Source organism: Malus sylvestris, chromosome 9, assembly GCF_916048215.2.
Source record: "Malus sylvestris chromosome 9, drMalSylv7.2, whole genome shotgun sequence".
NCBI lineage: Eukaryota > Viridiplantae > Streptophyta > Magnoliopsida > Rosales > Rosaceae > Malus > Malus sylvestris.
In genome coordinates, this window is record NC_062268.1 from 6,109,563 (window position 1) to 6,125,680 (window position 16,118).

The window sequence follows — 16,118 nt, forward strand, 5'->3', positions numbered from 1 at the left end:
TCTGTAGGTGATAGTATATGGGTTGAAGAAACTCCCTCTTTGATTAGTGATCTAGTTGAGGAGGACAACTCCACCTCTTGTACTTCTTAGCCTATTCTGGCTATTTTGAAATATATATATCGATTTTCATCAAAAAAAAAAAAAAAAAAAGGTTAGCCTTGGATCTGAAATCTAGAAATAGGCTATGATTGTTAGTGGGAAAAAAATGACAGAATTTTTGGGATGATGATCAATGGTTAAGGAAGTGGTTTTTCCTTTCAAATGGATGTTAAGGCCCATCGGTGTACCTTGCGGGCCAAGAAAAAGGATCATATCATTGCATTTTGTTATTGTTAGCGGGCTTTTTCACTGACTCGATCCTCCCCAACCAATGTAGTTGCTTGCAATTACCACAGTAATTTGATCTCTTCAGGACGCAGAAGAAATGGTAACAGAAAGTAAAGAAACGAAGAAAGGAAAATTCACGAATAATCAATCACGTCCATACAGAAAATCCGTACATTGGAAACTCTATTACATTCCTGTTAGTAAAGATGTTTACGTTTACAATTCCCTGGTGCACATAACAGAACGTGTTTTTTTGAGTCACCCAGAAACTCAATGGAATTCGACAACTGATGTGTTTGCTAATTACCATCCGTTTGTAACGCCAACAGTTATCTAGAAGCATAATATAAATTATGATACAAAAATTCCCAAACTAGAGCCGGTAATGGTATTGGTAGGCACCTTGTTGCGAATTATAGTTGTGGTAGGCGCCTTGAGGAGCATTCGTGTTGGGGTATGATCCTTGTTGAGAGCTCAATTGATAGGGGCTTTCCTGACCATTTGTTCGGAAGGGGCTGTGCGAAGCATTGACTTGATAGGGGCTATGCTGAGGGTTGATTCGGTATGAGCTGTGCTGAGGATTGAGTTGGTAGGGGCTTTGTTGAGAATTGATTTGGTAGGGGCTTTGCTGAGGAATCATCTTGTGGTAGGAGCCTTGTGGAGCATTTACATTGCGGTAGGGACCAGATTGAGAACTCACATTTTGATCCGCAGAAGCCAAGAATGGCCGAAGGATATTCTGTGCTGCATTCCAGTGATCAGAACCGCCAATCTCAACAGAACGTTCAAAGCCACCACCTTGGGAGTCTTGGAGCTGCGCTCTTGATACGCCAACCTGAATAGCAATTAAAGAAATTAGCAATCATATTGCCTTAAGAAAGGTTTACAACAAAAGATCAAAGTATGCTCGACACGATGAGCATTCCAAATATGCCGTCAAGGGATAAATCCCTTTCTTCCACTATTCCACATTAGAAACTTCCCTTTTCCACAACTGTCATCTTCAGTTGAGGGGAAAAAAAGGAAGAAATATATCAAACACAAGAAAATTAAAAGAATTGCTCAAACCAAAACGCTTCCCAATTTTATTAATGCTACGATACTAAAGCTAACCGCCATGTAGCTGATTTGCCTAAGGCACACTAAGGCGCTATTTTTGAGGCTCACTGAGCACCAAACTTTTAAAGTGCCTTGGCATGTTTCAGCGGAAGTTGACAATTGAAATAATATAAATCAAACATATAAGACACCAGTTCTTGGTGAAACAATCACAACATAGTCCATATGCATAACTAAAAGACGGTTTAGGATTTATTGCAAGGCATGCCAAAATGCATGCTAGACCATTGTACTTCTACTTCTAAAGGTCCTGTAAGGACAAAATTTCAAAAGGCTAGATGTATAATTTTCTTTGTCAAACACATTGGTATACTGCCATTTCTCTTATCCTTCACTCCCCCAAGGTTCTGAAAATATACCTCCCTAATAGTGGAAAAGCTGCGCCCTACTGTTCCAGGAAAATCGACTGCATTCGTTGGGATCTTACCCTCCATAGCATAGTTGACCCTTGGATAACTGGAACAACATAAAACAAGCACAAAAATCAGGGTGATAAAATATGAGCATTACTTTGTGCATAAGTATGAATACTTCCATACCCAGAAGCAGTTGGAGGAATTCGATGACTCTCTGGTTGATATTCATGTCTACTAACCTTCAAGAGTGGAACAAGGAACTTTTAGTAATCATTCAGACATGTCTTTTCCACTTATCTAGATTAACTTTACTATTGTATTACAGTCTTGATAAGAATTCCGGTGCAATAAATGGGCATTTTCATATGTAAGCTGTGGATCGCATGTACTGTTATGTCTAAGCAGATCATATATCTTCTTAATTGCCTAGAATTCTATCTAAAAAGCAACCAGATGCATATAGAACATTTTGTAATGTATCTAATACTCCTACGGAAAGGAAGAAAAACGTTTTCTGTAATAAATTTGTGGGCAAAATGGTAAATATCAGTTAATCTCATTTGGAGATATTCAATTACTCATTGCTGCAAGCTTCACTTTATGAGAACCATTTCTTGTCATAACAAAATACCCCCTTTCACCAGTTCTGCCACAGCCAGTGCTTTGAGCATGCATTACTTTTAACATGATTATCATATGATGGGAATTACGATAATAATCAAGATATCGACTCTGATGCTCATAGTGTTGCACTATTTAAGACATGATTAACAATTTCAATTACAGTTCTAAATTATTGAATCTCTTGTGTAATTTGTGACCTTTCAGTTAATAATAAACTCGACACAAAAATAGGTACAAAAGACAAAAAGTTGTCAATCTAATGAAAACGATCAACTAAAAACTAACTGCAAAACGAAGGCAATCAAATCAATACTGCTCCCAACCAAGATAAACCAAAGTTACCAAACTAAAAGTAACTCCCCTAAAATGTTTTAACAATGTTTTGATAACACTGAAATGTTTAAGACTCCCAATAACTACACAGCTAACTGCAAACTTGAGCATAAATGGTTAAAAGTCAATTTATGTCCTTGTCCAATTAAAGCTCATTAAGTTATAGAAAATTCAAAAACCGAGAGTGGTACCTTCAGAGGATCATATCCACCAGAGCTTCCAGCTCCAACTGCACTAGGTGTTGGCAGTGGTCCCCCACCTGGTAAGTGGCCTGCAGGACCAAATCTGTGCGTAGGGCCAACAGGAGCAGGTTCTGCTCCAGCATTTGTATCTCGCAGGGTTCTCACTCTCAGCCTTGACGTAATCTCAGCCAAAGCATCTTTAGTGGTACCCAAGTTCCCAGAAATCTTAATGACCAAAGGAATAGGGATTAGTAAATAACTGCAAAGAAGTGAAAGTATATAAGAAGAAAAAAAATGTGATGCAACTGCATTACCTGCACAAGCTCTTCATCTTCAGCTGCACATGCAGGCCTATCATCCTTTGAGTAAACACGGATATCAGCCTGGGTTCTCCTTCTCATCTCATTTATAACTTGACCTCCTTGTCCAAGGAGGCAGCCAACTTTACTTGATGGTACAAGAAGCCTGGTAGCAATTATGCCTTTATCAGAGAATTCACTTGTTATGTTCTGAAGCTCAAGAATTGCCTCAATGGTCTGTGATCTGGGATTCCACAAAGCCTGAAAAAAAGTATGAGCAAGGTGATCGACTGCTAGCATATTGTTGATCCACAGGCACCAGAAACAGTTGGTGCACAGTACGTTGTCCATGCAAATAACACTTCTAAGCCAATATGAAAAGAAGTTAAAGACAGGAAAATGGTTGTGTATCAGAAAATGGCATACCTCAAAAGCAGAGACGTGAATTACACGTTCTTCTGAATCCGTTGATGCATCCTGAACATGAATAGTGGCTCCTGTTTCCAGTTGTAACTGTTTTACATTAAAACCGCCCTTGCCAATAACCCCACCAATTTTCCCAGTTGAACACAAAATTTTCATAGAAAACTCAGCTAGAGCTAGAGCTTCACCCCCATGTTCAGGAGAAACCCCATTAAAACCACCTCGGGCAAATCCAGAAGAACGGTTTTCATATCCTCCTGTCCATGGCATTGGCGGCATAGTATGGGAAGGAGCCCGATTAGACAACACTGGATTTCTGGGTGAAAGGGCATTAGTCATCGGGTCTCCAGGGGGATGAAACCCCTGACCACCAATAGGCATAGGAAAGCCTGAAGGAGGCTTATCCTTCCTAGGATTCTGATGCAGTAGAGTTGACACTTCGTAAAGTGCCCTCTTTGTCACATTTGGTTTTCCAGATATCTGTCACTTTTGTTGATAGTTAATACAGGCACCAAAAAAAAAGTAACAAAGAAATTTTCATGGAAGTTTCATATAAGCATGTTCGGAGATTGAAAGTGACCAACCTACAAAATCATATATTTTTACAAATGTAAAAAGAAGACATGAAAAATCTCATTACACCCACAAGTTTCCAGCAGCAGACTTCCCTGGCACAAAGTGACTGCACATGTGGACAACTGGAACACCATTTGTATACATTGACTTATTTAGGGTACATATTTGAGCACCAAGAAATTTCCCAATAATAACATACGCAGCTAGGAACACATGTTAAAATAAACACAATAAAAAATCATTTCTAACACAAAAATAAGTTTGAAAAAAAATAACTTTAATCAACAGATGAGCTCAAACGGCGTTATAAGCTTTGCTCTGTTAGCTCAATCAAAAGTCTAATGCCCTCTACAAACAACAACAACAACAACAAAGCCTTTTCCCACTAAGTGGGGTCGGCTATATGAATCCTAGAACGCCATTGCGCTCGGTTTTGTGTCATGCCCTCCGTTAGATCCAAGTACTCTAAGTCTTTTCTTAGAGTCTCTTCCAAAGTTTTCCTAGGTCTTCCTCTACCCCTTCGGCCCTGAACTTCTGTCCCGTAGTCACATCTTCGAACCAGAGCGTCAGTCGGCCTTCTTTGCACATGTCCAAATCACCAGAGCCGATTTTCTCTCATCTTTCCTACAATTTCGGCTACTCCTACTTTACCTCGGATATCCTCATTCCCAATCTTATCCTTTCTCGTGTGCCCACACATCCCACGAAGCATCCTCATCTCCGCTACACCCATTTTGTGTACGTGTTGATGCTTCCCACCCAACATTCTCTGCCATACAACATCGCTGGCCTTATTGCCGTCCTATAAAATTTTTCCTTGAGCTTCAGTGGCCTACGACGGTCACACAACACGCCGGATGCACTCTTTCCATCCAGCTCGTATTCTATGGTTGAGATCTCCATCTAATTCTCCGTTCTCTTGCAAGATAGATCCTAGGTAACGAAAACGGTCGCTTTTTGTGATCTTCGCTAGATTGCTCCGGTCATTAGTGTGGATAAGTATATAAATGGATAGAGATAGGAAAGCAAACACAAGATGTACGTGGTTCACCCAGATTGGCTACGTCCACGGAATAGAAGAGTTCTCATTAATTGTGAAGGGTTTACACAAGTACATAGGTTCAAGCTCTCCTTTAGTGAGTACGAGTGAATGATTTAGTACAAATGACATTAGGAAATATTGTGGGAGAATGATCTCGTAATCACGAAACTTCTAAGTATCGGAGTGTGGTGTCGTCTTGACTTGCCTTATCTGTCTCATAGGTAGATGTGGCATCTTCTCTGGAAGTACTCTTCCTCCATCCAGGGGTGGTATCTTTAACTGGTGGAGATGCACAAGGTAATGTATCAATTTCACTTGAAGCTTACTTGTAGTTTCAGGCTTGGTCAAGCGCGATACAAACCATGTAGTAGGAGTCCCCCAAGTTGCCGAGCTAGGGGGTCTGCTGAAAGAGGTGACAGACAAGGTAAGCAATCAGAGCTCCGACTGATTGTTCACCTTCTCCCCATCTTGCAGCAGCATGAAGGATAAAGAGAAGAAAAATGAGAAGAGATGATATGAGATACTTTTGCTTTTGAAGAAGTAACTTTCCACAGGCTTATTCTTGAACTGAGCTGGAGGGTTTTCTGGTTTCCTCCAGAGTATAAGGCCGACTGAAGAATTTGAGGGTCAAAACAAGTCCATCAAATCTAGAGTACGTTCCACCCTGCTGATATGGGATACTTTTGCTTTTGACAGAGTAATGGATGTATCGGCACGTGTGCTGTTACGCTTGTCTCCACATGCTTCCTTGTATCCTTCGCACTTGCCCTATCTGTTCCTCAAGCAGATGCGGAATCTTCCCTGGAAACATAAGATGATGAAGATGAGTACTCGAGAGCAATGCCAGGTAAGTAATCAGGTAAGGGGTTCCAGGCAGTCAGTTCCTGGCTGGAAGCTTGATTCCAAGTGCTGACTGATTGCTCTCTTTCTCCTTGTCTTGCAGGTAAAAACAAGGCCAAAAGAAAAAACAGGGAAAAAGCATGATATGGGATACTCTTGCTTTTAACCCTGATGATATGAGATATTCTTGCTCTAGTATAGCTTGTTTGCAGAGGTATTATCGGGGGGAAAGAAAGCTGAATATTTCGAAAGGCTTTGTTGGGAGTGCCCTCTCAGATATGATGAAGGGTTGAGCATTTTTGCAGGTCTACCTGTCCGTTGGGGATGGAGGTCGACATATATAGGAGTCTCCCTAACAACAAGTAGTAATGCTATTCCTTTACCCTGCTTGGTCATAGCACGGTAGTGGGAGCTGCCAGTTTCACATGTTTTAACTCTGTCAGAGCACTTTGAAAAAGTGGTCTGTGGTATCTGGCTCTCGAGATTCGGAGAACGATGCCTCTTCGATTTTTGAGAAAGCAATCATGCTGGGGGTCTGACTCTCGAGATTCGGAGAGCAGTGTCTCTTCGATTTTTTAGGAAGTAATCATGTTGGGAGTCTGGCTCTCGAGATTCGGAAGGCGGTGCCTCTTCGATTTTGGAGCAAGCAATCTTGTTGGGAGTGTTGTCTCGAATGTGAGTAAAGGTTGGACATGTTTGCTAGTCTACCTTGCCACGAAGCACAAAGGTTGACACACAAGGACTTTCCAATTATCCAGCAATGGTACTGTTCCTTTACCCTCTCTTCGATTTTGAGAAAGTAGTCATGTTGGGAGTCTGGCTCTCGAGATTCGGAAGACGGTGCCTCTTCGATTTTGGAGCAAGCAATCTTGTTGGGACTGTTTTCTCGAATGTGAGTAAAGGTTGGGCATGTTTGCTAGTCTACCTTGCCACGAAGCACAGAGGTTGACACACAGGGACTTTCCAATTATCCAGCAGTGGTACTGTTCCTATACCCTTGTGGGTAATAATATGGTAGCTAGACCTTCAAAATTTATGTGTCTAAACTTTGTTAGTGCTGTTTCTTTGCTATTCTTTTACCTTTCTTGGTCAGAGCGATGTAGTGGGAGCTGCAAGCTTCACGTGCTCAACTTTGGCAGAGAACTTTGACAAAGTGATCTGTGGTACCCATGAGTTATTGTTGCGTGTGGGAAGTGGGTGATTGAACAATAAGATTCATGTGCTTTCTACTTCACCAGAAGTCTTCGACAGAATGCCCATAATTTCTGCAAAGCTGAGTGTGCGTGTGACAGGTGCTGACAAGGCTAGAAAAGTAGATGCCTCTTCGATTTCTGAGATCGGCCCTCGTGGTCTCTGAGCAGCCCAGCTTTTGAGAAAGCGAGCGCCTCTTCGATTGATTCGGAGAACGGTGCCTCACCGATTTTTGAGAAAGCAATCATGCTGGGGGTCTGGCTCTCGAGATTCGGGGAGCAGTGTCTCTTCGATTTTTGAGAAAGTAATCATGTTGGGAGAGTGGCTCTCGAGATTCGGAGGGCGGTGCCTCTTCGATTTTGGAGCAAGCAATCTTGTTGGGAGTGTTTTCTCGAATGTGAGTAAAGGTTGGGCATGTTTGCTAGTCTACCTTGCCACGAAGCACAGAGGTTGACACACAGGGACTTTCCAATTATCCAGCAATGGTACTGTTCCTTTACCCTCTCTTCGATTTTTAAGAAAGTAGTCATGTTGGGAGTCTGGCTCTTTAGATTCGGAGGACGGTGCCTCTTCGATTTTGGAGCAAGCAATCTTATTGGGAGTGTTTTCTCGAATGTGAGTAAAGGTTGGACATGTTTGCTAGTCTACCTTGCCACGAAGCACAGAGGTTGACATACATGGACTTTCCAATTATCCAGCAGTGGTACTGTTCCTTTACCCTTGTGGGTAATAATATGGTAGCTAGACCTTCAAAATTTATGGGTCTAAACTTTGTTAGTGCTGTTTCTTTGCTATTCTTTTACCCTTCTTGGTCAGAGCGATGTAGTGGGAGCTGCAAGCTTCACGTGCTCAACTTTGGCAGAGAACTTTGGCAAAGTTATCTGTGGTACCCATGAGCTATTGTTGCGTGTGGGAAGTGGGTGATTGAACAGTAAGATTCCTGTGTTTTCTACTTCCCCAGAAGTCTTTGACAGAATGCCCATAATTTCCGCAAAGCTGAGTGTGCGTGTGACAGGTGCTGACAAGGCTGGGAAAGTAGGTGCCTCTTCGATTTCTGAGATCGGCCCTCGTGGTCTCTAGGGAGCCCAGCTTTTGAGAAAGCGAGCGCCTCTTCGATTTCTGAGATCGGCCTTCGTGGTCTTTGAGCAGCCCAACTTTTGAGAAAGCAAACGGCTCTTCGATTTCTGAGATCAACCCTCGTGATCTCTAAGCAGCCCAACTTTTGAGAAAGCAAACGCCTCTTCGATTTCTGAGCAGGCGCCTCTTTGATTTCTGAAGCTCCGTCGAGTGCAGATTTTTATAGAGGCTGGCATTAAGTTCCAAAGCACACTTGAATCTCCACCAGTAGAAGCTTCATTCTTGCACTTCTAAGATCTTGATTTGTCCGACCTCTTCTCTCTTCAACACCTTTGAAAATGTCTGGCCCCTCCGACCGTCGTTTTGACTTGAACCTTGTTGAAGAGGCAGCCCCGCCTTCTCCAGACAACATATGGCGCCCATCCTTCGTCTCCCCAACTGGTCCTCTTACCGTTGGGGATTCCGTGATGAAGAATGATATGACTGCTGCGGTGGTGGCCAGGAACCTTCTCACTCCCAAAGATAACAGACTACTTTCCAAACGGTCTGATGAGTTAGCTGTTAAGGATTCGCTGGCTCTTAGTGTTCAGTGTGCAGGTTCTGTGTCTAATATGGCCCAACGCCTATTTGCTCGAACCCGCCAAGTTGAATCATTGGCGGCTGAAGTGATGAGTCTCAAACAGGAGATTAGAGGGCTCAAGCATGAGAATAAACAGTTGCACCGGCTCGCACATGACTATGCTACAAACATGAAGAGGAAGCTTGACCAGATGAAGGAAACTGATGGTCAGGTTTTACTTGATCATCAGAGATTTGTGGGTTTGTTCCAAAGGCATTTATTGCCTTCGTCTTCTGGGGCTGTACCGCGTAATGAAGCTCCAAATGATCAACCTCTGATGCCTCCTCCTTCTAGGGTTCTGTCCAGTACTGAGGCTCCAAATGATCCCCCTCCGGTGCCTTCTCTTTCTGGGGCTCTACCGACTGCTGAGACTTCTCCTAAGCAACCTTTGTGAAGGCTCCCTCTTGTGTGTTTATTTTGACTCATGTATATGTACATATTTGTAGCTTATCGGGGATATCAATAAATAAGCTTTCCTTCATTTCAACGTATTGTGTTAAATACACCAAAGCCTTCTTCGCTAAGTTCTTTGAATTTTCTTTTGTTGAAGCTTGTATGTTGAAGCTTTCTGAGTGGAGCATGTAGGTTGGGGTAGTGTTCCCTTAATTTCCCGAGTGAGGAAAACTTCTTGGTTGGAGACTTGGAAAATCCAAGTCACTGAGTGGGATCGGCTATATGAATCTTAGAACGCCATTGTGCTCGATCCTGTGTCATGTCCTTCGTTAGATCCAAGTACTCTAAGTCTTTTCTTAGAGTCTCTTCCAAAGTTTTCCTAGGTCTTCCTCTACCCCTTCGGCCCTGAACCTCTGTCCCATAGTCGCATCTTCTAATCGGAGCGTCAGTAGGCCTTCTTTGCACATGTCCAAACCACCGTAACCGATTTTCTCTCATCTTTCCTTCAATTTCGGCTACTCCTACTTTACCCCGGATATCCTCATTCCTAATCTTATCCTTTCTCGTGTGCCCACACATCCAACGAAGCATCCTCATCTCCGCTACACCCATTTTGTGTACGTGTTGATGTTTCACCGCCCAACATTCTGTGCCATACAGCATCGCCGGCCTTATTGCCGTCCTATAAAATTTTCCCTTGAGCTTCAGTGGCATACGGCGGTCACACAACACGCCGGATGCACTCTTCCACTTCATCCATCCAGCTTGTATTCTATGGTTGAGATCTCCATCTAATTCTCCGTTCTTTTGTAAGATAGATCCTAGGTAACGAAAACGGTCGCTCTTTGGTATTTCTTGATCTCCGATCCTCACCCCTAACTCGTTTTGGCCTCCATTTGCACTGAACTTGCACTCCATATATTCTGTCTTTGATCGGCTTAGGCGAAGACCTTTAGATTCCAACACTTCTCTCCAAAGGTTAAGCTTTGCATTTACCCCTTCCTGAGTTTCATCTATCAACACTATATCGTCTGCGAAAAGCATACACCAAGGAATATCATCTTGAATATGTCCTGTTAACTCATCCATTACCAACGCAAAAAGGTAAGGACTTAAGGATGAGCCTTGATGTAATCCTACAGTTATGGGAAAGCTTTCGGTTTGTCCTTCATGAGTTCTTACGGCAGTCTTTGCTCCTTCATACATATCCTTTATAGCTTGGATATATGCTACTCGTACTCCTTTCTTCTCTAAAATCCTCCAAAGAATGTCTCTTGGGACCCTATCATACGCTTTTTCCAAATCTATAAAGACCATGTGTAAATCCTTTTTCCCATCTCTATATCTTTCCATCAATCTTCGTAAGAGATAGATTGCCTCCATGGTTGAGCGCCCTGGCATGAACCCGAATTGGTTGTCCGAAACCCGTGTCTCTTGCCTCAATCTATGCTCAATGACTCTCTCCCAGAGCTTCATTGTATGACTCATTAACTTAATACCCCTATAGTTCATGCAATTTTGTACGTCGCCCTTATTCTTGTAGATAGGCACCAAAGTGCTCGTTCGCCACTCATTTGGCATCTTCTTCGTTTTCAAAATCCTATTGAAAAGGTCAGTGAGCCATGTTATACCTGTCTCTCCCAAAACTTTCCACACTTCGATTGGTATATCGTCTGGGCCTATTGCTTTTCTATGCTTCATCTTCTTCAAAGCTACAACCATTTCTTCCTTCCCGATTCGACGATAAAAGGAGTAGTTTCTACACTCTTCTGAGTTACTCAACTCCCCTAAAGAAGCACTCCTTTCATGTCCTTCATTGAAAAGATTATGAAAATAACCTCTCCATCTGTCTTTAACCGCGTTCTCTGTAGCAAGAACCTTTCCATCCTCATCCTTGATGCACCTCACTTGGTTTAGGTCCCTTGTCTTCTTTTCCCTTGCTCTAGCTAGTTTATAGATATCCAACTCTCCTTCTTTGGTATCTAGTCGTTTATACATATCGTCGTAAGCCGCTAACTTAGCTTCTCTGACAGCTTTCTTCGCCTCTTGCTTCGCTTTTCTATACCTTTCACCATTTTCATCGGTCCTCTCCTTGTATAAGGCTTTACAACATTCCTTCTTAGCCTTCACCTTTGTTTGTACCTCCTCATTCCACCACCAAGATTCCTTTTGGTGTGGGGCAAAGCCCTTGGACTCTCCTAATACCTCTTTTGCTACTTTTCGGATACAACTAGCCATGGAATCCCACATTTGGCTAGCTTCCCCCTCTCTATCCCACACACATTGGGTGATTACCTTCTCTTTGAAAATGGCTTGTTTTTCTTCTTTTAGATTCCACCATCTAGTTCTTGGGCACTTCCAAGTCTTGTTCTTTTGTCTTACTCTTTTGATATGTACATCCATCACCAACAAGCGATGTTGATTAGCCACGCTCTCTCCTGGTATAACTTTGCAATCCTTACAAGTTATACGATCCCCTTTCCTCATTAGAAGAAAATCTATTTGTGTTTTTGACGACCCACTCTTGTAGGTGATCACATGTTCTTCTCTCTTCTTAAAGAAGGTGTTGGCTAAGAAGAGATCATATGCCATTGCAAAATCCAAGATAGCTTCCCCATCCTCGTTTCTCTCCCCAAAACCATGGCCACCATGAAAACCTCCATAGTTGCCTGTCTCCTTGCCCACGTGTCCATTTAAATCTCCTCCTATAAATAACTTCTCCGTCTGAGCAATTCCTTGCACCAAGTCTCCAAGATCTTCCCAAAATTTCTCCTTCGAACTCGTATCCAACCCTACTTGAGGTGCGTACGCACTAATCACATTGATAAGTTCTTGTCCTATTACAATCTTGATTGCCATGATTCTATCTCCTACCCTCTTGACATCTACAACATCTTGTACCAAGGTCTTGTCCACGATGATGCCAACACCGTTTCTCGTTCTATTTGTGCCCGAATACCAAAGTTTAAACCCTGAGTTTTCTAGATCCTTTGCCTTACTACCAACCCACTTAGTTTCTTGTAGGCACATAATATTTATCCTTCTCCTCACCATAACTTCCACTACTTCCATAGATTTTCCCGTTAAGGTTCCTATATTCCACGTTCCTAAACGCATTTTGCTCTCTTGAACTCTACCCTTCTGTCCTAGCTTCTTCACCCTCCCCCGTCTAATAGGATCAAAGTACTTCTTTTGTGTGTCCCGGGTAAAGTTGATAGGAGCATATGCTCCCAAACAACTTTGAGTGGAGTCGTTCGAAAAGAAGTTTCTATGGCCCCCTTGCTCATTTAACACTGCATCCGGGTGCCGATGGAGATACAGCGACCCTTGCTCACTTATCACTGTGCTCGGGCCACACAGCGCGCCACTTACGGGTGACGCCCTAGCTTTAGCGTGATTTTGTTCTGGATTCATTTTCATAAGGATTCGACGTGATCATGGAGTGCCGGCTGTCGACTACCTGACGCCCTCCCCCTCCTCCTTTATCCGGGCTTGGGACCGGCCATGTAAGACATAGGCGGAGTTTCTAATGCCCTCTACACCATACAAAATTTTCTTTTGGAACGTTATTTCCTATGATAGAGAATATGCAAGGAGCACAAGAATAGAAAGAGTACCTGCACCAATTCATCAGTTTCCTTAGCACAAGTTGGAAGCTGATCTGCAGGAAGGACACGGATACTTGCACCCGTCTCACTTCGCAATCTTTGAATAACATCTCCACGCTTTCCAAGAACACACCCTACCGTATTGTTTGGAACTAGAAGTCTTGTCGTGACAACACTGTTCTCGTTGTCATCATCAAATGTAACTCCACCAAAGAGATCTTCCTCTACAATCCTGGCATGAACTTTCAAAAGAGCATTCTGGGCAGCACAATGTGGCTCCATTTCATTTCCCTCATCTGAATCTTCATTGTTATTTTGTTTGCTTGAAATTTTTGTTGGAGAGCTATAGATAATAATTACTCTCTCATCTGAGCCAAGAACAGAATCAGAAACCGAAATCTTTGCCCGGGTCTCTTCTCTAAGGGCTTTGACTATGTTGCCACCCTTCCCAATAACACCACCGATCTTTTTAGAAGGGCAGAGAATACGATACACAGTGTCGAGCGATTGGTAATCCTCTAGAGGTTGCTCACGGCCTGATTCATTCCACTTTCCTTTCTTATAGTTGTTGTTACCCCCTTTTCTTTTAAACTGGATGTTAGGGCGTTTCTTGAAAAAGTTTCGCTTGTTCCCATCCATCACAGCCGGAAAACTAAAAACTAAAAACTAAGCAGACCAATTTTTAAGCAAACCTAAATACCTGGATTAAACGAAAGAAAAACAAACGTCGCCATTACTGAGAAAGAGCCAAATGACATACTAATTTTCGCAGCAATGAAACTATACTCATCATTTCTAATTTCGAACGGAACACTACATTAAAAAAGCTATTGAATTAAAGGATTGCAATACAAAAGTTCAATTATAATTTATACATTGTTGAAGATTGCAATTAAAATACGTACCTTGATCATAGTAAAGTATTTCCAACGAGCTAGCAGCCGCAATTCGTGTTCGGCTCTGAGCCATCGCCATAGGATTCCAAAAACCTAAATATATTCACCTTATATACAAAAATGGAAGCAAAAAGGACACACCCTTTGGGATAACCAAGTTCATACAATATCAAATTCAAGCATTTTCTTTCTGGGAACTAACCAAAACAAATACTGCGACAGAAAAGTTGGAATCTTTAGTCAATTAAGAGCAGAAAACAATGATTTAGATGGAGGATGATCGGAGAAATGAGAAGAAGATATCACAGATCAGTTGGTAAAACTCTAAAATTATGGTTTGTGGGCAAGTCAATGAAAAGTTTGTACCCTTTTACGTACCAGAGAGAGAGAGAATCAGAGGTGGAAGCAGTGCGGCCACAGCTTGCCGGGGCGACTGGCGGTCCCCGTCTTTGGAGAGAATGAGAGAGATGAATCGAGGCAATGGAGCTTGGAGTCCTGGACTTGCAGAGTTTTGCCTGTATTTTCTGTTTTTTGGGTGGAAAAGAAGGTGGGCTTCGACCCATTTCGAATTAGTAGGAAAGGCCTAACTTATCTCTATTTATTCTTTGTGAATCACAAGAGGCCATGTCCAATTTGAAGAAAGTCCCAAATGTTTGAAGACTCTCGGCGGGCTTTAGATTTTTAAGTGTAGGCGGAACAAAGTTGATATATTATGTGTCGTAATAAAGTAAAAAAAATTATTCACTTATATTGTGACACGAATTTTTATCTCAGATACATAGATTCTTCTTATAAGAGTTAATTCAAACATTCAATGGAGTTTATCCTTGGAGAGATATCTAAAGCCTTCATTGTTTGAAACTTTAAGATAAAGGATAAGATCTAGTGAACGATCCATTCAAATAAAGTAAATTGTTGTTTTACTTAACTATTACTACTTTCTTCAACTTGAGAGGCATTTAAATTTTTTAAACGTGGACATAAATAGTTTTCCTTTATTTTAGCTCTCACTTCTCTCTCTCTCTCCTCCTTCATCCTCTCAGTATGGCGTGATCCAAAGCCAGCAATGTACTAGCAACCGGGTCGAAGTTCGTGATCTCAGATCTAGTTGTGAATGGGCCGAAGTTAGAGAACTTAATTCCTGACTGGATCACTTGCCACGATCGGTGCTTCATCGACAGGAGGAAGGCAGAAGAGGAAGAGAAAGGGAGAGAAGAGAGGGTGGTAATCGGACTGGATGGGGGGTGGTATTGGTACAATTACCATACCAAAACCCATGTACCAATGATTTTTTTTTTCCAATCCAATTCAGGACCCAAATATGTTTTGGCTACTCTCTTTGGTTTTCTAAAACTTTTTTATTTAATTATGATAATTTTATAGAGATTCATTTAAGAAACAAGAAGTAAATAGATGGAAGAATTCCTGAAAGAACCCAACATCCCTATAAAAAATAGTACAAAGATTCCTAAATTTCATCTCTACATTCTTTAAAATTGTACAAAAAATAACTTGATAGACGAAGCCAGGGCGAAAGACATCCCAATTTGATGAAGGAGAAGATGAGATGGACTGTGAAGAGAGAGAGAGAGAGAGTCGTCGAAACGGAAGCAACAGAGATAAAGCCGATGGCTAAATGAGTGAAAAGATGAAGAGTCGCAGCGCAAGAAGACTTAGGTTTTTCTATTGGGAAAGTAGAGGTTAGAGGGTGAGATGATTGGATAAATGACTAGGAAAAAAAATATAAAATGCATATAATAATACATAATTATGTATATAAATGAATAAATAAATTATATGATATTAATAGTAGTGTTGTACGGTATACCACTGGTAATGGTTTTGAATACCATTACCGTACCGAAAATGTATGGTACAGTACAAATATCGTACCATTATCAGTGATACACTTTTTTTGGTATAATTTTGATATGGTACGGTTGGTAATTCGGTTGTTATGGTAATTTGGCAAAAAATTTCACCCCTAGATGGGAGATGGGAGATGGGAGATGGGAGATGGGAGAGTGGAGGTTGTCGCGCTTTTTTTTGTTTTTGGGGGGTTTCGGGAAAGGCACCGGGGGGGGGGTGGTTTGGGTTTGCTTTTTTATTTTTCTATTTACGAAAAAACATTTTATTTTGGGTATTAAATACCTAGTTAACAAAGAATTTTATTAAGTGCCATGTGTTGATTTTTGATTGGAAGATTCAACCCA

The 16,118-nt window shown here is 41.8% G+C and overlaps 1 protein-coding gene across 3 annotated transcripts; it reads right to left on the reverse strand.

Moving 5' to 3' along the window:
- Positions 1-484: 484 nt before the first annotated feature.
- Positions 485-14,451, reverse strand: LOC126582929 (KH domain-containing protein At4g18375-like). 3 transcript variants are annotated; one of them, XM_050247171.1, is made up of 9 exons: positions 14,284-14,451; positions 13,915-13,998; positions 13,019-13,709; positions 3,667-4,143; positions 3,256-3,501; positions 2,951-3,166; positions 1,986-2,041; positions 1,806-1,902; positions 485-1,162 (listed from the first exon to the last, which is right to left on the reverse strand). In XM_050247171.1, exons 3-9 carry the CDS (start codon positions 13,646-13,648, stop codon positions 701-703), a joined length of 2,184 nt encoding a protein of 727 aa, XP_050103128.1. In that variant the 5' UTR covers positions 13,649-13,709; positions 13,915-13,998; positions 14,284-14,451; the 3' UTR covers positions 485-700. The 3 variants fall into 3 exon arrangements, with proteins under 3 accessions (XP_050103128.1, XP_050103126.1, XP_050103127.1); XM_050247169.1 differs by having other exon boundaries at positions 13,915-14,118; XM_050247170.1 differs by having other exon boundaries at positions 13,915-14,118; positions 14,272-14,451.
- Between the last annotated feature and the right edge of the window lie 1,667 nt (positions 14,452-16,118).